The sequence below is a fragment of the Haliotis asinina genome, chromosome 3, assembly GCF_037392515.1.
Source record: "Haliotis asinina isolate JCU_RB_2024 chromosome 3, JCU_Hal_asi_v2, whole genome shotgun sequence".
Lineage (NCBI taxonomy): Eukaryota > Metazoa > Mollusca > Gastropoda > Lepetellida > Haliotidae > Haliotis > Haliotis asinina.
Window position 1 is genome coordinate 4,938,803 of NC_090282.1, and position 26,482 is coordinate 4,965,284.

The 26,482-nt window shown below is 48.5% G+C and overlaps 2 protein-coding genes across 6 annotated transcripts in view; both read right to left on the reverse strand.

Annotated features, from left to right (window-relative positions):
• The window catches only part of LOC137277340 (junction-mediating and -regulatory protein-like), a 315,191-nt gene that overhangs the window by 97,273 nt on the left and 191,436 nt on the right, over window positions 1-26,482 (reverse strand). The gene's annotated exons all lie outside the window — the stretch shown is intronic.
• LOC137279163 (protein FAM221B-like) overlaps window positions 1-26,482 on the reverse strand; it is a 49,359-nt gene that overhangs the window by 4,661 nt on the left and 18,216 nt on the right. For all 5 annotated transcript variants that reach the window (XM_067811646.1, XM_067811647.1, XM_067811649.1 and 2 more), the window contains exons 3-6: window positions 25,815-25,977; window positions 18,982-19,122; window positions 18,498-18,608; window positions 17,121-17,324 (exon numbers count right to left, since the gene is read on the reverse strand). In XM_067811646.1, the coding sequence (XP_067667747.1) occupies window positions 17,121-17,324; window positions 18,498-18,608; window positions 18,982-19,122; window positions 25,815-25,977 (619 nt within the window). The remainder of the gene's footprint in view (window positions 1-17,120; window positions 17,325-18,497; window positions 18,609-18,981; window positions 19,123-25,814; window positions 25,978-26,482) is intronic.

Below are 26,482 nucleotides of genomic sequence, written 5' to 3' on the forward strand. Positions count from 1 at the left end.
ACCCTTTGATTATTAGAGTATAAATTCGAACAAACCTGTAGAGGTTGCAGATTCTTTGAATAGAGTCCTCCTTGGGGTACTTATACGCATTTAAATGTTCTTTAAATTCTTGTGACAGTTGTAACCATATTTTTTAAATAAAAAATATGTACAAAACAAAAAACATCGTTTTTGTCTTGTGAGAACACCCCTACAGGGCCCCTGGCCCCATGACAGCCAAGAGCAGGTAACTTGAGACTATAGCCTCAAGCCAAACACTTCCGTTCTGTAAGCAATACAGACAGAATGTGGGGAGGTGGGTGGCCTTACCCCAAGGAGGACTCTATTCAAAGAATCTGCAATTCTTTCAATTCTTTTTCAAAGAGATCCTCCTTGGGGTACTTATAAACATAAGACAGACTCCTAAAGACTTGTAAACCTGACATAAGATGATAACCTTTATTACGAAACGAAAGTAACAAGGAATCACACTTACCTTGCGGCAGGGGTGTGGACCAGGGCCAGGAAAATACATGGTCTGACCCTACTATTTCTTTCTGAAAGATAGCCGTAGGGTGCCTAAAAAAATTGCACCCCCCACTTTTTTTCGTACCGAAAAAATGGGAGCCAGGACAGGCGACCGATATCACTGAGTTCGATTCGTTGGCACTGGCTAAGGTGCTAGGGAAGGACTCAGGCAGTCTAGACCAGTAAGCAAAATACCACCACCATAATAGAGCCCACCACCAGGAAAAAAGATGGAAAGTATAAGATAAGACACCTACACCAGTCTACTTGTTGCAGCTACAACATCAAATGATTGTTCTAAATTTGCGAGGTTAGCTCAATCCGCTAGGGTGCTCGTACCCTGCCCACTGGTGAGAACTGACTTTCCAAACCAAGCATGCTTGCTTGACAGTCTGTCTAACTGGTAATGACGGATGAACGTGCTCGGTCGGCTCCAAATAGCCGTGGAGCAGATCTCCTCAATGGGCAAGGCGGACACATAGGCCTTAGACGTCGCCACAGCCCTAACCGAATGAGCTTTCAAACCCTCGGGGGGTATACGACCTTTTGAGGTGTATCCCATACAAATGGCAGAGACAAGCCACCTAGATATGGTCTGCTTGTTCGTCAGAAGGCCAGCCTTGCCACCACCATAACAGCAGAACAACTGATCATTTTTCTTAATGTCCTTTGTTCATTTGATATAAGTCTTAAGGGTCTTACGGACATCAAAGACGTGAGCACGTCGAAGAGAGGTACCGGGTGGCGAGGGCTGCGTGAAAACAGGAAGCTCAATAGGCGCTGTTACGTGAAAGGTGCTATCTCTCTTAGGACTGTAAGCATCTAGCAATTGAATGCTCACTCTGTCTTTGTGAAACACTGTTAATTCAGGGTTGGCGAACATAGCGTGTGTGTCTCCTATCCGCCTGCCAGAAGTTACTGCCACAAGAAAAGCAGTCTTCCATGTCAACAGCAGTCAAGAGCCGACAGGTTGTGAAAAAGAGGACCGTACAACCAATCAAGAACGACTGGCAAGTCCCATGGGGGACTAATCCACCAAACAGACGGACGGATTCAGTCCACACCTGCAAGGAAGCGCTGAACTAGAGGGTGCTGCCCCAATAATGCACTGTCAACAGGAATGCCTTGGAGTAACCTCTAACTGTAGAAGCAGCCAGACTGGCTTCCAGCTTCGATTGTAGGAACTCCAACACAGATACTAGATCTGCAGAAAAGGTATCGAGAATCCCTCTGTCGACACACCAGCGTGCATAACAGGCCCATCTATCCTCATATTGAACGTTTGTCGAATCCCTCCGTGAAGCCAGAATTGTGTCTGCAACTGGTGCAGGAATTCCTCTAGCATGCAGGTGATTCCGGACAGCGGCCAGGCCACCCACCGAACCCTGGGATTCGGTTGCGGCGCTCCGTTCTGGGATAATAAGTCCGATCAAAAGGGTAATAGTACAGGAGGCCAAACCAGAAACCTGAGAATTACCAGAAACCAACTTTGAGCCGACCAAAGCGGTGCCAGAAGCACAAGTAGTCGCTGCTTGTGCGGTCAGCTGCGAGAGGACTCGTGAGATCAGAGGAACTGGTGGGAATGCCCACAGCACTCTGTCTGTCCAGTCGAGCAGAAAGGCGTCATTTTCTATCGCTCTTGGATCTGGTATCCTTGAGCAAAACACAGGAATCTGATTCGTCACCCCAGAGGCAAACAGATCTACCTGGAATGACCCGAACAACTGGGAAATAATCCCGAATATCCCCCGATGCAGCATACACTCATGTGGGGCTAGTGTACATCTAGTATACAAGCGCATCTGCGTGAACATTATCTGCCGCCTTGCTTCTGGATATACGTCATAGCAGTCTGGTTGTTCATCTTGAGGCGAACCACTTGACCCCGCACTGACTTCACGAAGCTCTCGAACACCCGGCGGACTGCTCTCAATTCCAACACATTGATGTGTAGGGCGACTTCGTCCTCGGCCCAAGATTGATAGTTTGCCCAGGACGCCCTCACGCCTGTGAGGGAGGCGTCTGTCTAAATTGAGAGGGAAAGTGTCAGTATCTCTAAGGGGATCCCCCTGGACAGATCAACCAAGTGGGAGTGTCGAGAACAATCTCGTAGCTCTCCGAATGGGACCACAACTAGGCTAACGCATCCTCAACCTCGCACGCCAGACCACGTCCACTGCAGCCGCCATAGTGTCCAGCAAATGAAGCCAAGTTGATGGGGGACCCGAGGAACACCACATCATGTGTGGGGGTCAGGACTGATTTCTTGAGATTGATGATCCAGCCGAGCTTCAACATGTTGTCCATCACCTGCTGTGTGGCATCATGTGATAACAGGAGCCCGAGGGCCCTCAAAAGCCAATCGTCCAGGCACGGGTGACAACACCTGCCCTGTGACTTGGCTAGCTGAGCTGGGATCAACATAAGTTTGGTGAACACCCTCGGCACAGTGGAGATGCCGAAGGGCAGGACCCGAAACTGATAGCACTTCCTGTCAAACGAAAACCGACGGTATTTCTTGAACTCTGAGTGTATCGGAACATGGAGGTAAGCATCCTTGAGATCGATTGACTGCCAATCCCCTGTCTCCAAGGAAGAAATCACTGAACGTAGTGTCTCCATCCTGATGGACGGAACCTCTATGAGCTTGTTCAGCCCCTTGAGATTCAAGATAGGTCTGAACCCTCCATCCTTCTTGGTCACAAGGAAGTACGTGGAATAAAACCCGTCTTCTTGTTGACCTTCCAGAACCACCTTGATGGCTGCCTTGTCCAGTAACGACTGGACCTCGGCACAGAGGACCTCTGCTTTTTCCCGGGAGAACGGCACGGGAGTGTGCCGAATCCCTGAGAAGCATGGAGGGTCTCGCTTCCACTGTGGCATGTGGCCATCCCTGACTGTGGACAGGACCCAGGGATCTGAAGTGGCTGCCTGCCATTCCGAAAGGAATAGTGACAGCCTGCTGCCTACAGGGACTTCTGGCGCAAGGCAATGTACCCCCACAGTCGGCAGTTCTCCATCTGCTTGTGCGGCTCGGAACAAACATTTAACGGGAAGCCGGGGCAGGCTTCCCTTTGCCCCGAAAAGGCTGCTGTTGCTGCGGTTGAGGCAACACAGGACCTTTGCCTTTGCCCTTTGCCCTCTTGCTTCGTTTGTGCTGAAGTGAAGCAGTCCACTTAGCACCCTCCTTCGCCGGGGCTGAAGGGTAAGCTGAAGCAAGAGTGGGAGGCCGTTGGCGAGAGGAGGAGGGTTGCTCCAATAAGGGCTTAGAGTCCTTGAAGGTGCTAACTAACTTCGCGGCCTCCCACACCACCTGGAAAAAGGGAAGCTCCCAACCTGTAGGGCAGTGCTAGGAGTGCCTGCTGGGTAGCGGGTGAGTACCAGGCTACAGACAACCATAGCCGAGGCAACCCCATGATGGCCCCCATCATCTGGCTGGCACAGCACCTAATGCTAACCCGCGCCAAATGAGAGTGCAAGTCTGTAAGCTCCCTTGATCCAACAGCTGCCCCTGCAAAGCAGAAAGGTAGGCTGAGTGGACCACAACTCGCAGCTGCTGGGCCGCACACGTATACGACTCCTCAAAGGAGCGATAAGTGGACCTCAGCGCTGGAGCGGCCGTGGTGAAGGGCGGCAGCTTATGGCCCTGCCTGGCCGAAGCCAAGGAAGAGGAGGAGGACCCCGCCAGGGCGATGGGAGCATGTGCAACCTCACCTTGGCGACCTTCGTAGGCGCGAACACCTCCCCAGGAAGCCGAAACTCCAAGGGGTCGGGCTCAGACACAGGAATTGCCAACTGAGGCAGGACCTCGGCAACTGAGGCAGGACCTCAGGCTCAGACACAGGAATTGCCAACTGAGGTAGTTCCCTCGGACAGGGAACTCTTGTCATAAAGCGAATCCGCTAGGGTGCTCGTACCCTGCCCACTGGTGAGAACTGACTTTCCAAACCAAGCACGCTTGCTTGACAGTCTGTCTAACTGGTAATGACGGATGAACGTGCTCGGTCGGCTCCAAATAGCCGTGGAGCAGATCTCCTCAATGGGCAAGGCGGACACATAGGCCTTAGACGTCGCCACAGCCCTAACCGAATGAGCTTTCAAACCCTCGGGGGGTATACGACCTTTTGAGGTGTATCCCATACAAATGGCAGAGACAAGCCACCTAGATATGGTCTGCTTGTTCGCCAGAAGGCCAGCCTTGCCACCACCATAACAGCAGAACAATTGATCATTTTTCCTAATGTCCTTTGTTCATTTGATATAAGTCTTAAGGGTCTTACGGACATCAAAGACGTGAGCACGTCGAAGAGAGGTACCGGGTGGCGAGGGCTGCGTGAAAACAGGAAGCTCAATAGGCGCTGTTACGTGAAAGGTGCTATCTCTCTTAGGACTGTAAGCATCTAGCAATTGAATGCTCACTCTGTCTTTGTGAAACACTGTTAATTCAGGGTTGGCGAACATAGCGTGTGTGTCTCCTATCCGCCTGCCAGAAGTTACTGCCACAAGAAAAGCAGTCTTCCATGTCAACAGCAGTCAAGAGCCGACAGGTTGTGAAAAAGAGGACCGTACAACCAATCAAGAACGACTGGCAAGTCCCATGGGGGACTAATCCACCAAACAGACGGACGGATTCAGTCCACACCTGCAAGGAAGCGCTGAACTAGAGGGTGCTGCCCCAATAATGCACTGTCAACAGGAATGCCTTGGAGTAACCTCTAACTGTAGAAGCAGCCAGACTGGCTTCCAGCTTCGATTGTAGGAACTCCAACACAGATACTAGATCTGCAGAAAAGGTATCGAGAATCCCTCTGTCGACACACCAGCGTGCATAACAGGCCCATCTATCCTCATATTGAACGTTTGTCGAATCCCTCCGTGAAGCCAGAATTGTGTCTGCAACTGGTGCAGGAATTCCTCTAGCATGCAGGTGATTCCGGACAGCGGCCAGGCCACCCACCGAACCCTGGGATTCGGTTGCGGCGCTCCGTTCTGGGATAATAAGTCCGATCAAAAGGGTAATAGTACAGGAGGCCAAACCAGAAACCTGAGAATTACCAGAAACCAACTTTGAGCCGACCAAAGCGGTGCCAGAAGCACAAGTAGTCGCTGCTTGTGCGGTCAGCTGCGAGAGGACTCGTGAGATCAGAGGAACTGGTGGGAATGCCCACAGCACTCTGTCTGTCCAGTCGAGCAGAAAGGCGTCATTTTCTATCGCTCTTGGATCTGGTATCCTTGAGCAAAACACAGGAATCTGATTCGTCACCCCAGAGGCAAACAGATCTACCTGGAATGACCCGAACAACTGGGAAATAATCCCGAATATCCCCCGATGCAGCATACACTCATGTGGGGCTAGTGTACATCTAGTATACAAGCGCATCTGCGTGAACATTATCTGCCGCCTTGCTTCTGGATATACGTCATAGCAGTCTGGTTGTTCATCTTGAGGCGAACCACTTGACCCCGCACTGACTTCACGAAGCTCTCGAACACCCGGCGGACTGCTCTCAATTCCAACACATTGATGTGTAGGGCGACTTCGTCCTCGGCCCAAGATTGATAGTTTGCCCAGGACGCCCTCACGCCTGTGAGGGAGGCGTCTGTCTAAATTGAGAGGGAAAGTGTCAGTATCTCTAAGGGGATCCCCCTGGACAGATCAACCAAGTGGGAGTGTCGAGAACAATCTCGTAGCTCTCCGAATGGGACCACAACTAGGCTAACGCATCCTCAACCTCGCACGCCAGACCACGTCCACTGCAGCCGCCATAGTGTCCAGCAAATGAAGCCAAGTTGATGGGGGACCCGAGGAACACCACATCATGTGTGGGGGTCAGGACTGATTTCTTGAGATTGATGATCCAGCCGAGCTTCAACATGTTGTCCATCACCTGCTGTGTGGCATCATGTGATAACAGGAGCCCGAGGGCCCTCAAAAGCCAATCGTCCAGGCACGGGTGACAACACCTGCCCTGTGACCTGGCTAGCTGAGCTGGGATCAACATAAGTTTGGTGAACACCCTCGGCACAGTGGAGATGCCGAAGGGCAGGACCCGAAACTGATAGCACTTCCTGTCAAACGAAAACCGACGGTATTTCTTGAACTCTGAGTGTATCGGAACATGGAGGTAAGCGTCCTTGAGATCGATTGACTGCCAATCCCCTGTCTCCAAGGAAGAAATCACTGAACGTAGTGTCTCCATCCTGATGGACGGAACCTCTATGAGCTTGTTCAGCCCCTTGAGATTCAAGATAGGTCTGAACCCTCCATCCTTCTTGGTCACAAGGAAGTACGTGGAATAAAACCCGTCTTCTTGTTGACCTTCCAGAACCACCTTGATGGCTGCCTTGTCCAGTAACGACTGGACCTCGGCACAGAGGACCTCTGCTTTTTCCCGGGAGAACGGCACGGGAGTGTGCCGAATCCCTGAGAAGCATGGAGGGTCTCGCTTCCACTGTGGCATGTGGCCATCCCTGACTGTGGACAGGACCCAGGGATCTGAAGTGGCTGCCTGCCATTCCGAAAGGAATAGTGACAGCCTGCTGCCTACAGGGACTTCTGGCGCAAGGCAATGTACCCCCACAGTCGGCAGTTCTCCATCTGCTTGTGCGGCTCGGAACAAACATTTAACGGGAAGCCGGGGCAGGCTTCCCTTTGCCCCGAAAAGGCTGCTGTTGCTGCGGTTGAGGCAACACAGGACCTTTGCCTTTGCCCTTTGCCCTCTTGCTTCGTTTGTGCTGAAGTGAAGCAGTCCACTTAGCACCCTCCTTCGCCGGGGCTGAAGGGTAAGCTGAAGCAAGAGTGGGAGGCCGTTGGCGAGAGGAGGAGGGTTGCTCCAATAAGGGCTTAGAGTCCTTGAAGGTGCTAACTAACTTCGCGGCCTCCCGCACCACCTGGAAAAAGGGAAGCTCCCAACCTGTAGGGCAGTGCTAGGAGTGCCTGCTGGGTAGCGGGTGAGTACCAGGCTACAGACAACCATAGCCGAGGCAACCCCATGATGGCCCCCATCATCTGGCTGGCACAGCACCTAATGCTAACCCGCGCCAAATGAGAGTGCAAGTCTGTAAGCTCCCTTGATCCAACAGCTGCCCCTGCAAAGCAGAAAGGTAGGCTGAGTGGACCACAACTCGCAGCTGCTGGGCCGCACACGTATACGACTCCTCAAAAGGAGCGATAAGTGGACCTCAGCGCTGGAGCGGCCGTGGTGAAGGGCGGCAGCTTATGGCCCTGCCTGGCCGAAGCCAAGGAAGAGGAGGAGGACCCCGCCAGGGCGATGGGAGCATGTGCAACCTCACCTTGGCGACCTTCGTAGGCGCGAACACCTCCCCAGGAAGCCGAAACTCCAAGGGGTCGGGCTCAGACACAGGAATTGCCAACTGAGGCAGGACCTCGGCAACTGAGGCAGGACCTCAGGCTCAGACACAGGAATTGCCAACTGAGGTAGTTCCCTCGGACAGGGAACTCTTGTCATAAAGCGAATCCGCTAGGGTGCTCGTACCCTGCCCACTGGTGAGAACTGACTTTCCAAACCAAGCACGCTTGCTTGACAGTCTGTCTAACTGGTAATGACGGATGAACGTGCTCGGTCGGCTCCAAATAGCCGTGGAGCAGATCTAAACAATGGGCAAGGTGGACACATAGGCCTTAGACGTCGCCACAGCCCTAACCGAATGAGCTTTCAAACCCTCGGGGGGTATACGACCTTTTGAGGTGTATCCCATACAAATGGCAGAGACAAGCCACCTAGATATGGTCTGCTTGTTCACCAGAAGGCCAGCCTTGCCACCACCATAACAGCAGAACAATTGATCATTTTTCCTAATGTCCTTTGTTCATTTGATATAAGTCTTAAGGGTCTTACGGACATCAAAGACGTGAGCACGTCGAAGAGAGGTACCGGGTGGCGAGGGCTGCGTGAAAACAGGAAGCTCAATAGGCGCTGTTACGTGAAAGGTGCTATCTCTCTTAGGACTGTAAGCATCTAGCAATTGAATGCTCACTCTGTCTTTGTGAAACACTGTTAATTCAGGGTTGGCGAACATAGCGTGTGTGTCTCCTATCCGCCTGCCAGAAGTTACTGCCACAAGAAAAGCAGTCTTCCATGTCAACAGCAGTCAAGAGCCGACAGGTTGTGAAAAAGAGGACCGTACAACCAATCAAGAACGACTGGCAAGTCCCATGGGGGACTAATCCACCAAACAGACGGACGGATTCAGTCCACACCTGCAAGGAAGCGCTGAACTAGAGGGTGCTGCCCCAATAATGCACTGTCAACAGGAATGCCTTGGAGTAACCTCTAACTGTAGAAGCAGCCAGACTGGCTTCCAGCTTCGATTGTAGGAACTCCAACACAGATACTAGATCTGCAGAAAAGGTATCGAGAATCCCTCTGTCGACACACCAGCGTGCATAACAGGCCCATCTATCCTCATATTGAACGTTTGTCGAATCCCTCCGTGAAGCCAGAATTGTGTCTGCAACTGGTGCAGGAATTCCTCTAGCATGCAGGTGATTCCGGACAGCGGCCAGGCCACCCACTGAACCCTGGGATTCGGGTGCGGCGCTCCGTTCTGGGATAATAAGTCCGATCAAAAGGGTAATAGTACAGGAGGCCGAACCAGAAACCTGAGAATTACCAGAAACCAACTTTGAGCCGACCAAAGCGGTGCCAGAAGCACAAGTAGTCGCTGCTTGTGCGGTCAGCTGCGAGAGGACTCGTGAGATCAGAGGAACTGGTGGGAATGCCCACAGCACTCTGTCTGTCCAGTCGAGCAGAAAGGCGTCATTTTCTATCGCTCTTGGATCTGGTATCCTTGAGCAAAACACAGGAATCTGATTCGTCACCCCAGAGGCAAACAGATCTACCTGGAATGACCCGAACAACTGGGAAATAATCCCGAATATCCCCCGATGCAGCATACACTCATGTGGGGCTAGTGTACATCTAGTATACGAGCGCATCTGCGTGAACATTATCTGCCGCCTTGCTTCTGGATATACGTCATAGCAGTCTGGTTGTTCATCTTGAGGCGAACCACTTGACCCCGCACTGACTTCACGAAGCTCTCGAACACCCGGCGGACTGCTCTCAATTCCAACACATTGATGTGTAGGGCGACTTCGTCCTCGGCCCAAGATTGATAGTTTGCCCAGGACGCCCTCACGCCTGTGAGGGAGGCGTCTGTCTAAATTGAGAGGGAAAGTGTCAGTATCTCTAAGGGGATCCCCCTGGACAGATCAACCAAGTGGGAGTGTCGAGAACAATCTCGTAGCTCTCCGAATGGGACCACAACTAGGCTAACGCATCCTCAACCTCGCACGCCAGACCACGTCCACTGCAGCCGCCATAGTGTCCAGCAAATGAAGCCAAGTTGATGGGGGACCCGAGGAACACCACATCATGCGTGGGGGTCAGGACTGATTTCTTGAGATTGATGATCCAGCCGAGCTTCAACATGTTGTCCATCACCTGCTGTGTGGCATCATGTGATAACAGGAGCCCGAGGGCCCTCAAAAGCCAATCGTCCAGGCACGGGTGACAACACCTGCCCTGTGACCTGGCTAGCTGAGCTGGGATCAACATAAGTTTGGTGAACACCCTCGGCACAGTGGAGATGCCGAAGGGCAGGACCCGAAACTGATAGCACTTCCTGTCAAACGAAAACCGACGGTATTTCTTGAACTCTGAGTGTATCGGAACATGGAGGTAAGCGTCCTTGAGATCGATTGACTGCCAATCCCCTGTCTCCAAGGAAGAAATCACTGAACGTAGTGTCTCCATCCTGATGGACGGAACCTCTATGAGCTTGTTCAGCCCCTTGAGATTCAAGATAGGTCTGAACCCTCCATCCTTCTTGGTCACAAGGAAGTACGTGGAATAAAACCCGTCTTCTTGTTGACCTTCCAGAACCACCTTGATGGCTGCCTTGTCCAGTAACGACTGGACCTCGGCACAGAGGACCTCTGCTTTTTCCCGGGAGAACGGCACGGGAGTGTGCCGAATCCCTGAGAAGCATGGAGGGTCTCGCTTCCACTGTGGCATGTGGCCATCCCTGACTGTGGACAGGACCCAGGGATTGGAAGTGGCTGCCTGCCATTCCGAAAGGAATAGTGACAGCCTGCTGCCTACAGGGACTTCTGGCGCAAGGCAATGTACCCCCACAGTCGGCAGTTCTCCATCTGCTTGTGCGGCTCGGAACAAACATTTAACGGGAAGCCGGGGCAGGCTTCCCTTTGCCCCGAAAAGGCTGCTGTTGCTGCGGTTGAGGCAACACAGGACCTTTGCCTTTGCCCTTTGCCCTCTTGCTTCGTTTGTGCTGAAGTGAAGCAGTCCACTTAGCACCCTCCTTCGCCGGGGCTGAAGGGTAAGCTGAAGCAAGAGTGGGAGGCCGTTGGCGAGAGGAGGAGGGTTGCTCCAATAAGGGCTTAGAGTCCTTGAAGGTGCTAACTAACTTCGCGGCCTCCCGCACCACCTGGAAAAAGGGAAGCTCCCAACCTGTAGGGCAGTGCTAGGAGTGCCTGCTGGGTAGCGGGTGAGTACCAGGCTACAGACAACCATAGCCGAGGCAACCCCATGATGGCCCCCATCATCTGGCTGGCACAGCACCTAATGCTAACCCGCGCCAAATGAGAGTGCAAGTCTGTAAGCTCCCTTGATCCAACAGCTGCCCCTGCAAAGCAGAAAGGTAGGCTGAGTGGACCACAACTCGCAGCTGCTGGGCCGCACACGTATACGACTCCTCAAAAGGAGCGATAAGTGGACCTCAGCGCTGGAGCGGCCGTGGTGAAGGGCGGCAGCTTATGGCCCTGCCTGGCCGAAGCCAAGGAAGAGGAGGAGGACCCCGCCAGGGCGATGGGAGCATGTGCAACCTCACCTTGGCGACCTTCGTAGGCGCGAACACCTCCCCAGGAAGCCGAAACTCCAAGGGGTCGGGCTCAGACACAGGAATTGCCAACTGAGGCAGGACCTCGGCAACTGAGGCAGGACCTCAGGCTCAGACACAGGAATTGCCAACTGAGGTAGTTCCCTCGGACAGGGAACTCTTGTCATAAAGCGAATCCGCTAGGGTGCTCGTACCCTGCCCACTGGTGAGAACTGACTTTCCAAACCAAGCACGCTTGCTTGACAGTCTGTCTAACTGGTAATGACGGATGAACGTGCTCGGTCGGCTCCAAATAGCCGTGGAGCAGATCTAAACAATGGGCAAGGCGGACACATAGGCCTTAGACGTCGCCACAGCCCTAACCGAATGAGCTTTCAAACCCTCGGGGGGTATACGACCTTTTGAGGTGTATCCCATACAAATGGCAGAGACAAGCCACCTAGATATGGTCTGCTTGTTCACCAGAAGGCCAGCCTTGCCACCACCATAACAGCAGAACAATTGATCATTTTTCCTAATGTCCTTTGTTCATTTGATATAAGTCTTAAGGGTCTTACGGACATCAAAGACGTGAGCACGTCGAAGAGAGGTACCGGGTGGCGAGGGCTGCGTGAAAACAGGAAGCTCAATAGGCGCTGTTACGTGAAAGGTGCTATCTCTCTTAGGACTGTAAGCATCTAGCAATTGAATGCTCACTCTGTCTTTGTGAAACACTGTTAATTCAGGGTTGGCGAACATAGCGTGTGTGTCTCCTATCCGCCTGCCAGAAGTTACTGCCACAAGAAAAGCAGTCTTCCATGTCAACAGCAGTCAAGAGCCGACAGGTTGTGAAAAAGAGGACCGTACAACCAATCAAGAACGACTGGCAAGTCCCATGGGGGACTAATCCACCAAACAGACGGACGGATTCAGTCCACACCTGCAAGGAAGCGCTGAACTAGAGGGTGCTGCCCCAATAATGCACTGTCAACAGGAATGCCTTGGAGTAACCTCTAACTGTAGAAGCAGCCAGACTGGCTTCCAGCTTCGATTGTAGGAACTCCAACACAGATACTAGATCTGCAGAAAAGGTATCGAGAATCCCTCTGTCGACACACCAGCGTGCATAACAGGCCCATCTATCCTCATATTGAACGTTTGTCGAATCCCTCCGTGAAGCCAGAATTGTGTCTGCAACTGGTGCAGGAATTCCTCTAGCATGCAGGTGATTCCGGACAGCGGCCAGGCCACCCACTGAACCCTGGGATTCGGGTGCGGCGCTCCGTTCTGGGATAATAAGTCCGATCAAAAGGGTAATAGTACAGGAGGCCGAACCAGAAACCTGAGAATTACCAGAAACCAACTTTGAGCCGACCAAAGCGGTGCCAGAAGCACAAGTAGTCGCTGCTTGTGCGGTCAGCTGCGAGAGGACTCGTGAGATCAGAGGAACTGGTGGGAATGCCCACAGCACTCTGTCTGTCCAGTCGAGCAGAAAGGCGTCATTTTCTATCGCTCTTGGATCTGGTATCCTTGAGCAAAACACAGGAATCTGATTCGTCACCCCAGAGGCAAACAGATCTACCTGGAATGACCCGAACAACTGGGAAATAATCCCGAATATCCCCCGATGCAGCATACACTCATGTGGGGCTAGTGTACATCTAGTATACGAGCGCATCTGCGTGAACATTATCTGCCGCCTTGCTTCTGGATATACGTCATAGCAGTCTGGTTGTTCATCTTGAGGCGAACCACTTGACCCCGCACTGACTTCACGAAGCTCTCGAACACCCGGCGGACTGCTCTCAATTCCAACACATTGATGTGTAGGGCGACTTCGTCCTCGGCCCAAGATTGATAGTTTGCCCAGGACGCCCTCACGCCTGTGAGGGAGGCGTCTGTCTAAATTGAGAGGGAAAGTGTCAGTATCTCTAAGGGGATCCCCCTGGACAGATCAACCAAGTGGGAGTGTCGAGAACAATCTCGTAGCTCTCCGAATGGGACCACAACTAGGCTAACGCATCCTCAACCTCGCACGCCAGACCACGTCCACTGCAGCCGCCATAGTGTCCAGCAAATGAAGCCAAGTTGATGGGGGACCCGAGGAACACCACATCATGCGTGGGGGTCAGGACTGATTTCTTGAGATTGATGATCCAGCCGAGCTTCAACATGATGTCCATCACCTGCTGTGTGGCATCATGTGATAACAGGAGCCCGAGGGCCCTCAAAAGCCAATCGTCCAGGCACGGGTGACAACACCTGCCCTGTGACCTGGCTAGCTGAGCTGGGATCAACATAAGTTTGGTGAACACCCTCGGCACAGTGGAGATGCCGAAGGGCAGGACCCGAAACTGATAGCACTTCCCGTCAAACGAAAACCGACGGTATTTCTTGAACTCTGAGTGTATCGGAACATGGAGGTAAGCGTCCTTGAGATCGATTGACTGCCAATCCCCTGTCTCCAAGGAAGAAATCACTGAACGTAGTGTCTCCATCCTGATGGACGGAACCTCTATGAGCTTGTTCAGCCCCTTGAGATTCAAGATAGGTCTGAACCCTCCATCCTTCTTGGTCACAAGGAAGTACGTGGAATAAAACCCGTCTTCTTGTTGACCTTCCAGAACCACCTTGATGGCTGCCTTGTCCAGTAACGACTGGACCTCGGCACAGAGGACCTCTGCTTTTTCCCGGGAGAACGGCACGGGAGTGTGCCGAATCCCTGAGAAGCATGGAGGGTCTCGCTTCCACTGTGGCATGTGGCCATCCCTGACTGTGGACAGGACCCAGGGATCTGAAGTGGCTGCCTGCCATTCCGAAAGGAATAGTGACAGCCTGCTGCCTACAGGGACTTCTGGCGCAAGGCAATGTACACCCACAGTCGGCAGTTCTCCATCTGCTTGTGCGGCTCTGGACAAACATTTAACGGGAAGCCAGGGCAGGCTTCCCTTTGCTCCGAAAAGGCTGCTGTTGCTGCGGTTGAGGCAACACAGGACCTTTGCCTTTGCCCTTTGCCCTCTTGCTTCGTTTGTGCTGAAGTGAAGCAGTCCACTTAGCACCCTCCTTCGCCGGGGCTGAAGGGTAAGCTGAAGCAAGAGTGGGAGGCCGTTGGCGAGAGGAGGAGGATTGCTCCAATAAGGGCTTAGAGTCCTTGAAGGTGCTAACTAACTTCGCGGCCTCCCACACCACCTGGAAAAAGGGAAGCTCCCAACCTGTAGGGCAGTGCTAGGAGTGCCTGCTGGGTAGCGGGTGAGTACCAGGCTACAGACAACCATAGCCGAGGCAACCCCATGATGGCCCCCATCATCTGGCTGGCACAGCACCTAATGCTAACCCGCGCCAGATGAGAGTGCAAGTCTGTAAACTCCCTTGATCCAACAGCTGCCCCTGCAAAGCAGAAAGGTAGGCTGAGTGGACCACAACTCGCAGCTGCTGGGCCGCACACGTATACGACTCCTCAAAGGAGCGATAAGTGGACCTCAGCGCTGGAGCGGCCGTGGTGAAGGGCGGCAGCTTATGGCCCTGCCTGGCCGAAGCCAAGGAAGAGGAGGAGGACCCCGCCAGGGCGTACACACACTCGTCCACCACCGGCGGTTCGAACAGTGAATCCTCATCCAACTGATACCGGCGGCTGATCTCTAGGAGATCGAAGTGCAACCGGGTACCCGATAGGAGGGGATTCACTATCTCCCCGATCATCGATGGGAGCATGTGCAACCTCGCCTTGGCGACCTTCGTAGGCGCGAACACCTTCCCAGGAAGCCGAAACTCCAAGGGGTCGGGCTCAGACACAGGAATTGCCAACTGAGGCAGGACCTCGGCAACTGAGGCAGGACCTCAGGCTCAGACACAGGAATTGCCAACTGAGGTAGTTCCCTCGGACAGGGAACTCTTGTCATAAAGCGAACCCACCGAGGGCACTACCGAAATTGAACATGAAGGAACAGAGGGATTGAGAAGGGCTGAGACACTTGGTTCGCCCCTGCCAGAGCCCGAACTAGGTTGCCTGGGCACCTGAGAAGAGCCCCCCACCGGAGGGTTACTCAACAGCCCAGGGATAGGACGGGGTGCCGATGCCCTTAGCAGCTGGGCAGCGCTAGGCTGCCTGCCCACTGTGGTACTAAGCGCGCTTACGACCGAAGTCGAGCCGCCGATACCGAGCGTCGTTGCCCCTAGGCAAGTCCATCAAAGTGCCCGAAGCACAGGACGGCTGTCCAGAGGGAGGAGCATTCTCCGAGCCTAAGCCTGGGCCGCAGCCTCCCTCGAAAGAACCACCATGTCCACTCAATGAAGATCGGGCTTCGAGCTCCTTACGGAAGCCCGACAACGCTGTATCTATCATAGACTGGACCAAAGACATTTGCTGCTGAAACAAGGCGTTAATGGATTCAACAGAAATTAGCGGTGTTTGAGGAGCAAGAGGTGGTGCAGGGGATACAGTAGCAGGTGAAGGGGAAGGGTCCCTAGCAACACCCTTGTTGGGTGACCCCTCTGAAGAGGATGCACTCTTCTTTTTATGTGAGCGCTTGGAAGGAAGATCCTGTGCCCAAATATCCCCCTCCCCCTGCCTTAAGCAGGTTGAAAAAATCTGCATGACGGGACTTTCTCGTCTGGTGAGTGAACCCCGCACAGACATCGCATGACTGGTCGTCATGGTGACACTCAACAAGGCACCTCAAGCATGCGTCATGTAGGTCCTTGGCAGGGATAGACGATTTGCATGTTGAGCAGGGTTTAAACTGCAAAACAACAAATAACCCCTCATGTTGTGTAATGTACCAATGATGAAACAAAACACGCATGGGCGCAAAGCTAACTAACTAGAACTACCAACGTAGATAAGTTAACAGCTAAGTGCTACTACACCATAATTTACAACAAACCTAACAAAGTTGAAGTAAATATGGTAATAATATATATAAAACGTGTGAAACAGTAGAGCTGAACAAACCTTTACTTAAAAAGGCCACCATAGAAACTTAAAAGTTTTGGCAGGAAAAAAGCTTACCGCCCTCCATCTTGCAAACCACGTGGTGAACTGACAGGGACAGAAAAAAGTTACAACATTTAGACAAGTATACTGTAAAAAATTATTCCTAGAGCACCCATGCATCTAATAAAGAAACCATACATACAGTTTGAGTCTCTGAGTTACTCATCTTTGAACTTGTCTTTTTGTTAGTAGTGCAAGAACCTCTAGAACTGTTGAGCACGTCTTCACTGGCAGGCGACAGAAAAGGAAGTGTTTGGCTTGAGGCTATAGTCTAAGAGTTACCTGCTCTTGGCTGTCATGGGGCCAGGGGCCCTGTAGGGGTGGTCTCACAAGACAAAAATGATGTTTTTTGTTTTGTACATACTTTTTATTTAAAAAATATGGTTACAACTGTCGCAAGAATTTAAAGAACATTTAAATGCTTATAAGTACCCCAAGGAGGATCTCTATGAAAAAGAATCAAAAGTTTCTACTAGAATTTACTCAACAAGTGATGAAAGGATGAACTCGGGCAGTGATGAGAGGTCAGTTTCAGAACAATCCGACCTACTGCACAATCCATGACAGATGAACCTCTGCTGGTGTATATCAGCACAGAGTATGAGTGACATGGGACAGTAACATTTACCTTGTAACTCTGACGTCATAACTCTTGCAATGGAATGAAGACTGAAGTTGTTTTCAAGACAATCAGACCTACCAAACGTCATTGTATGATGACTACTGTACATCTGTCTGCAACCAAGTCATGACCTCTCACCTCTGTTTTTGCATCTGTGGAGGCCGTTAGGATCATGTTCTTCATGGGTGTGTTTACATTTACATTTACATCGCCAGGTTGTCACATCGAAGTCTCTACGACGCTGGAACCAGAATTCTCCAATGTCCTCTGGGCGAGATGGAACCCATGCAAAAGCCTTACAAGGACAGCCTGACTGCTTACATGGCACCCGTACACTGTGGCCTGCAAACATATCACTGACCATAGACACCATCAACATAATCAGTTCTCTGTCATGGCTGGTCCAAGAGGCACTGTAGGCAGTGTAGAAGTTTTCATCTCACATTCGTCCAAGGCTATTGCTCGGGTCAAACTTAAACAGTATACAAATCCACCTACTGCCAGAATCATAGTCTTTGTGTGGATATGACAAGACAGAAGTTATGATTAATCACTAATTCTCACTTCATTTATTTATTTATAGTGTTCAGTCATCATCTTGCAGAAGCCCTAAGTTGGCCATAACTGCTCAACACAAGACGGCTATTGAAAAAAATAACAAAAAAGACCCAGCAAAACACATACAAAAAAGACCCAGCAAAACACATTTACTTGAAAACAAAAAAGTGGGATACCTATACAGCTAATGGTGGATTAAGTTCATCCGCAGCAGGATTGCAATTTTCCCTAAAACAGCCGACAGAAAACTACAACACATGAAGAGTTGGGTATTGGATGTCTGTCAATGACTGTTGCACACAGCATTTGATTCTCAACTTTTCCTTATTCAACTTCCACAGGTTCTCACAATACCAATGCATATGAGAAAAAGTGTACCTCTGTACTTGTCATGTTACCCCAGCAAATGCCTGACTTCAGGTAAGAGGCTCAGGAGGGAGGGCTGTGTTACCTGTGTACTTGTCATGTTCCCCAGGTAATGGCTGACTTCAGATAAGAGGCTCAGGAGGGAGGGCTGTGTTACCTGTGTACTTGTCATGTTACCCCAGCAAATGCCTGACTTCAGGTAAGAGGCTCAGGAGGGAGGGCTCTGTTACCTGTGTACTTGTCATGTTCCCCAGGTAATGGCTGACTTCAGGTAAGAGGCTCAAGAGGGAGGGCTGTGTTACCTGTGCACTTGTCATGTTCCCCAGGTAATGGCTGACTTCAGGTAAGAGGCTCAGGAGGGAGGGCTGTGTTACCTGTGCACTTGTCATGTTCCCCAGGTAATGGCTGACTTCAGATAAGAGGCTCAGGAGCGAGGGCTGTGTTACCTGTGTATTTGTCATGTTACCCCAGCAAATGCCTGACCACAGATAAGAGGCTCAGGAGGGAGGGCTGTGTTACCTGTGTACTTGTCATGTTCCCCAGGTAATGGCTGACTTCAGATAAGAGGCTCAGGAGGGAGGGCTGTGTTACCTGTGTACTTGTCATGTTCCCCCAGCAAATGCCCACAGAAACATTTTGACATCTTGTTGATTCGCTGACAGTCATGATTGAACTCCGGACATCGCCAGCCAATATAGATACCTATATATACATGAGAGCATAAAGAGTTCATCACTGTCAGCTGAATATAGTATTTATCGTTAGAATACAGTAATCATTATTAGAATATATATCAGCACACTTTAAATATATCACCTAAGCAAGATGAGAATAGATTGGACCTTCAGTGGCAGTTACAAGTATTTCTTGACTATTCCTAAGAACTATACAGCATATAAACCCCAGTTCACCCCAATGTACCTCATTAAGACATCTGTGAAATGAAAAAGCAGAAAACGAGTGTTTCTAATTACATAAAAAAAACCTAGAGTTGTTCCTTTAACCTTCACTAGCAAATTGCTTGAGCAGACATTGCCAGTACAGTTTTGATCTGATAGTGTATATTGCTGCGTACCAGTTTTCTGAGCCTCCACTGCTGCCTCTGTTTCAGGGTCAAACAACTTCTTCAGACGAGGGGCAAAGTCATCATTCATTGCACGGGCGAATGACACAACATCATAGTTTTTGGCTGGTTCGATTTTCCTCATAGTATAGCCTATATGTAAACAGATATATAACCTATTCAGGCCCTAAATGAAAAAGATAGCAAGAAAAAAAATATTAACTATTAACTCTCTGAAGCTCACCTTCATGAGATACTTAAATCAGATAAAAATAATTATCGATAAGACACTCTCCAGTTTTCTACAAAATCTATTGACTAAGTTTACATGATACTTTCTAATTATAAGGATATAATACTGAATACCTAAGAAAGCAGGAATAGAAAGCTGCACATAAGATTTACTGATAATAACTGTCATGTGAGCTTTAATACAGTCTGTCTGGCTTCAGTTAAATGAATGACGTGTCTGTTAGACCGAGAGCTGGCAAAACTATAACAGCCAATCAGAGAGCTTGTGACAAGCAGGGTAGCATCAAATAAACATGGCTGACAAAGAAGAGTTGTTCGTGAATTGATTTTCAAATAAGAAGTAAAACCAAATAACACAGTAACTGACAACATATGTGAATAATTTGGTTCAGAAGTATTGATAAGGCAAGATCCCTTAACAGAGATGTTGACTGAGGAATTAAAGGAATAACCACCCTTGTATCTTTCATGCAGCAGTGGTGAATTTTTACCTCCAGTATGAGGTAAAACTGTATGCAATTTAGCAAATACTCAGAGTAATATATATACTATGGCAGTTCTAGTCACAAATATGTGACTCATGAAGACATTGTAAAATTTTACTACGAGAAATATTCTGCAACAAAGAACATAATGAACTATGTGAAAGTGTTGTGTTCAATGTGCTCATCTGTCTTCCATACCTAGATGTAAGTTCACGAAGCACTACCTACTTCACCTCCACATTATACAGGTACTGACTTTAGCTTGCCTAGAGGCATTCACGACAATAAATGAGGTATTGCTTGTCCTATTGACTGCAATTATATACATAAACAGACACCATAATAAAATATGAAGTTAAATAGTAATGCACATGAACTGCAAGACTTCAGTCCTCTGTGAGCTGATACATTGCTCAGCATGCAATATTAGTTCACCATGCTTAATACCCTGGGCCTTGATTTTCTAAGCTCTCTTAGTGCTAAGACAGTTCTAAGTGCCATACATTACCATTAACTTGCAAATATCTTAGCGTTAAGAGAGCTTCGAGAATCTAAACCAAGGACCTTTATCACAGCTCTTGAGTCAACCACAGTTTGAATGACCTGACATGAGAAGTAACTTTACATTCCAATTTGAATCCCTAGAAATTCTCTTCTTTAAAGAGGATGTAAAATCAGTACTCACCAACAAGTAATCTCCCTTCAGCCTGTGCATTTTGGCATGCAAACAGTCACAAGACATGCCATGTTCTTCGCTCTCTCCGGATACTTACCTGACACCCGAATATGCAGGCAAATCCAGAGTGTCATGAGAGGGGAGGATGGAAGGGTTGAGTCATGAGTCAGGAAAAGTATATAATATCAATTTTAATCAGAAAATTACACATTATTCCTTATTCTGACTCATGCTTATTACGCTTGACAGAATCCAATGGAATCAGTGGTGGGTCATGCCACATCCTGGATTCTCTGGTTGTCGTGTATTTTACATTCTGTAACTCTGCATGGGAACCTGAAATGGCACTGTGGATTTGCAGACTTTCAACTTTTGTTCTTGTATCTTGAGGGGGACCGTTACTGTCAAAAACCTTTTCCAAAAGTTTATTTCTGACATCTTCCTGTGGTTTTTAGATATACTTGTGTCCTACTAGTTATCTTATAGCAACTTCATTGACTGATGCATGTGTCAAGTGAAGATGCAATCCCTTCTTCAGGTACAAGTATAGCATACAAGTACAGTGAGATAATCACTCATGCTAGCCTGTTCTGAGATGTGTGCCTGGACTCTTAACCATTTTACTCCACGGAGTGTATTGTATCTCTAAGGTAGTGGTTGACAAACACTGTATTGGATTTCCAAAAGCAGCCCTCCATTATAGTTGTTATCCAGCAGTTCCCATGTAAAGCATTGGTGTTGAGGCTTGGGCTCGTACTTCGTGTGGGCTGGAGGTTTGTGGTGGCACAATGCCTGCTGCTTCATATGCTTGTCAAATAACAGTTCTCATCCATACTGATATAGTTGTCCTTGAAACTTTGTGGGTGTTTCAGTTGATATCGGGATAAATAGGCGCTTGAATTACTGCCTCCTTGTCTTTGTCCGTTGTAGGTAGATTTTAATGCTCTGACGGGACACAAGGATGAATCGTGCGTGTCGTTTGGACGAAGTACTGTAGATAGTGCTGGGATATGAAATGGTCTGTCAGGTTGTCCTGGCATCTGATTTTTAGCAATAAAAGCTCATCTGAGTCTTAAGTGCACGCTGTCTCAATGCGCTGTTTTCTCCATATTTGCACATTATCCAGTGCATGTATATCTGACATTCTGGTGGCTGTTGATTTTGTTACAGTTAAGAATTTGCCGTGACAAATGATGTAAGAAACCCCCTGTGAACCAGCAAAACAGAACAACGACAAGAGACAAACAGTTATGCAGAATGTAACACAGTTGGCATCATTTACGATGCTACTCCAGTGATGCGAATGTATATCCCCGTCTCAACATGGCAACTAGCCGTTATATACTTATACATATATTCAGTCAACGTAAGGCAATGGGTCACAAAATATAATATAGCAAACTCACCAATGTCTTAGTGCGAGAGAGAATCAGATATGCAGAATGTAACACAGTGATCGGTCTGACGGCAGCTGTGATGATCAAGGGTTGGCAGCGATTGTATACTCCAGTTATGTGTGTCCCAGTCTCAACGCGGCAACTAGCCTTTATATATATACTCCATCATTTCCCGAAAGTTCCAGCACATACGACCATCGCCAACACTGTAGAAATCTCTAGCAGTCTCCCAGAAGTAACACTTAGAAAACCGAGGGCAGAACATTTCCAGACAGCCTGCTACCAAAATCTTAAAAATGCTGACCATCTATTATACGAAATAAATGTGATCCATCATAATTATTATTTAAAACACTAAATGTTGTGACCCAATGATAATTATTACTTAATTAATAACAAAATATACAGAAAATACACACTTGGGCAACCAAAAATAATGTTTTCTGTGTTAGCATGTCCAAGGACGTCTGATTTAGGGGTCCATAATCATCGTCTGTAAGAAGTTGTAGTTCTATTTTGAGATCCCATGCGTGAGGAGCTTGAATTTCTCCTGTTCAGGTCTTCCAACTAAAAGGACATAGTAATGCCAGTAGTTCTAGTACTTTAGTCAACTTTATGCCTGTCTCCATAGTGATGACTGTACTGAATGCCTCTAGGTACATTGATAATGTTGACCCTTTCAGGTGTCCTGTGCGTCTCACATGACACAAGCAGTCAGCCACTTGAGGATGAGATGCTTTACCTGCAGTATATCCTTTCCGCCTTGCATATGTCTCAAATTCCTTCCACTTATCAATGTAAAGTGTCCAAGTAGATGTGTGTAGGGTGAAAGTGACAGCCTTTGCTGCCCTGGTGGAATACAGGTTTCCGTGTGCTTGCTTGGTGTGTGGATGAATTAGCAGATTCAGCCATTCTCGTAGGTTCAAGGCAGGATTTCCAAGGTCTTGTAATACTTGAGGCATTAGTACTAGAGGTGGAAATGTGTTTAGTCCCTTCCATGTTATGTTGAGAGCATCTCTTGCCCAGGCTTGTGGTGCTGTGACACAAATGTCTATGTCTGTTTGTTGAACTTGGACACAAACAGGTCTATCACTGGGGATCCTAATGTCTCTGTTGTGAGCCAGAATGCCTCTGGATGTAGCATCCATTCTGTTGAAGACAGCTGCAGTGGTCAAGATCTGCATCTGAATCTGCTAAAGCATTCTTTGCCCCTAGAATGTGGCATGCTTTCACAAACATGGTTGTTGACCCATGTTTGTTTATACAGAATGGTACCGTGGAATTGTCTGTGTGAACTCTTGAGTTTGGCGGTCCTGAGACAACTTGCCAAATGTTGTATTGCACTGATCACTGCTTTCATCTCTAGGAGATTGATGTGTAGAGTGTGCTCGTCTTGACAACTTCCCCGAGGCTACTTCGTGGTCAAGATGAGCGCCCCATCCTTGGACAGATGCATCTCTGAATAGATGAACTATGCAGGCTGAACCTGTTAGGCAAGTTTCTCTGCAGACATTATAATAATAAATGCATACTTATAATGTGCCTGTTCCACTCCCTAATTCATGCTCAAAGAGCTACAGAATATTTACAATGGAGTATTTACAGCTGAAATAATTAATAGTATGTGTGTGTTTGAGCTTTTAATGGCACAAGGGGGAGAGTTCCACAGCCCAGGTGCAGAGTATGAGAATGACCGGTAGGTGAAGGATTTCAGTTTCACATTGTCTCTGTGTGTCCACCAAAGCAGATATGGCTTGAGATAATCCAGTAGAACAAACGGGTCGGTGTTGTTTAGGTGATCATTGACATACCTCTGTAACGGCGTAATTGTAACCTCCCCCTATGTGTCACGTCTTGGGTTGATGTCAGTAGACATAGTATTCACTGCCAACTGTGCAGTGTCAACAGAGAGTATTGCTTGCTCTATCATGTCTTATATTTTGTTCCAACGATCTCCAGGGACAAGTACACAAATCTGAGCTGTGCGGAATTGTATCCCTAAAAATTGAAAGTAATGCGATGGTTCAACCTCTGACTGAGTAGATTTACAAGCCACCCCAGCTGCATTCATAGGCTAATGGTGAAATCTAGTTGCAGTCTCAGTTAACTGGGATCTTGATGTATTTGAATCCCGTCGTCTAGGTAGAAAGCACTGTAGACCTTGTTGATGTACATACTGTATGATAGGTTTGGTCACTTGAGTAAATAACCAGGGGGCTGACAATATTCCAAACGGTAGGACGCTCCACTGGAAGTGATGCCCCATTAACAGGAATCGTAGATATTTTCATGTTTCTTGGTGTATCAGTATGTGCAGGTATGCACCTTGAAGGTCTATGCTTGCGAGGTAATCTGCAGGACGTACCAGTCGTCGGAGCTGAGGAAGATGTATCATCTTGAACTTTACAGGCTTCAGTAAATACTCCATGTTGAATTTCTTCATACTGTATATGAGGCGAAACCTTTCTCTGGAGTTTTTCTTGGGAACTAGGAAAATTGGGGAATAAAATCCTGGCATGAGGTGAGTTTGATCCAACTCCTTGACTTCATTTTTCGCACATAGAGTAGTGATGGCGTAATCCAGTTTTTCCAGTTGTATAGTTGAACACCATCGGCTCACTTATCAGTGGTCTTGTATACTCTGCACATAACTTGAGATACATAGCTGTCTTGCTGCTCCGATCCTGATCTTCAGCACTTGGAACCTTTAGCACCTCTAGGGGAACAGCCCTGTCCCAAGGTGGTTCTGTTATTCCTTGCAGAGCAACAAACCTCTTCTGCCATTGCAGGTAGAAAATTTCGTTTCCTTGACCTTCTGTACCCCATAAAACTTGTACATAGGTGAGTAAATATGCCCAATTTGGGGAGGTTGTACCAACATATCACACAAAAGAGTATCCAATTCATCTTTGTATTCTGTGAGTTTCAGTAACACATGGAGCAGCTGCACAGTTTAGCTTCCCTCTCTCTCTGCGCTCACACCCACACTCTCTCTATATTAAACTCTCACACTCACCCCCTCTCTCTCTGCGCTCACACCCACACTCTCTCTGTATTAAACTCTCACACTCGCTCCCTCTCTCTCTGTGCTCACACCCACACTCTCTCTGTATTAAACTCTCACGCTCGATCCCTCTCTCTTATCAGCTTATCTTTCACTCTGGACCAATGCTTGGGCGACCCTTGTCCTGAGTGCCTTAAGCTAACCCCAACCGAGAAGTCTTTATAGCTTTATCCCCAAACATTAGCCCTTATGTCTTAAAGGAATCTCCCTATTACCTTTAGGTAAAGATCGCCCTGTCACATAACGTTGAGATGTTTGATGTATCACGCTGGCCAATGTGTCAATAGATTTAATCATCATTACTTCATGGGACTCTTAAGTAACATTCCTTGCAACTTTGCTCATGTCTCTGCCAAATAAAGTAGAGGCCCGCCAAGGAGTTCTAGGAAAAGGTTTGGTGTAGGTTTCACTTGGTGTACGTCCACTTTGCAGAAGGGAACTTCAAGGGATTCAAGTGTTCCACTATGTTCGGATAGAAGAAGGAGACAAGCATAATAAACATGCGTCAGGACAAGGAAAAATATGGTTATTAAGTATTTATGTCACTTGATAAAGGATGCTATGGTGTATCGCTGTATGACAGATAGATGTGAGAGTAAAGCCTGAAGTGATATAGGTTAGATGTTTAATAGCGCAGACAAAACTAATCCAAGTGAACCAGGATTCAAATCCACAACCTCTATTCTTGCATGCCTGATGGACATAACTCAGTCCAGCTTCTTCTGCTGCCTTGGACAAATGAGCCACTCATGTCCTCTTAGTATGAGAGAGTGAGTTTTTTCAGTGACACCAGAAATGGGCTTCACACATTGTACCCATATGGGGAATAGAACCCGGGTCTTCGGTGTGATGAGCAAATGCTTTAACCACTAGGCTACCCCACAGCCCCACCCTAGTATGAAAGAAACAAGATCTAACCTACAGGACAACTGGGGACTGACTGACCAGGAATACAAGGATGTCAATCTCACCTTCTGGTACCAGGATGCCATCTTGTTTTGTCATCTTCACTGGCGCCATGGCTCGACTTCCTCTAGGTACCACTGCCTTAGAGGTAGGGGCTTGCTTGCCCCGCCCTCCTCCAGTGGCCACACTTTTCTTGGTCCCAGCAGGTGCCGGTGAGCCACTAGATTTCTGAGATATGCCAAACATGAGATATGTCATCATTCTTCATCTGATATGATGCAAGGGATAAAATCTCTGGGCATGATGTCCAAGATACAATACATTGATTTACAACTCCTGTCTTGCAATACATATGACACATTACTTTACAGAATATACTGAAGTAATATAATATGAATAATAACAGACACTGTCCAAGAAAGTGTTTATGCAGATTTCCTGGTTGGCATTAAACTGATGAATCTTCACAGTGCCCTAAAGCTTATATGTAGCTCCTTTGCAGCATTTTCCCCAGCTAAGTTTAAAAAACAAATAATTCAGGGTTGTGATTTACCAGCAGAAATGCAGCTTAGACATAAAAGTACTCCAGCGGGATACAAATGAGAATGAAGCAATATTATTGACATAAATATCATATCACAGCCTTATCGCATCATGAAGACTAGTCATGTCACTTGTATAATAATTTGAGAAATAAGTTTTTGCCAAGCATTAGCACAAGTAGCCTTTGCAA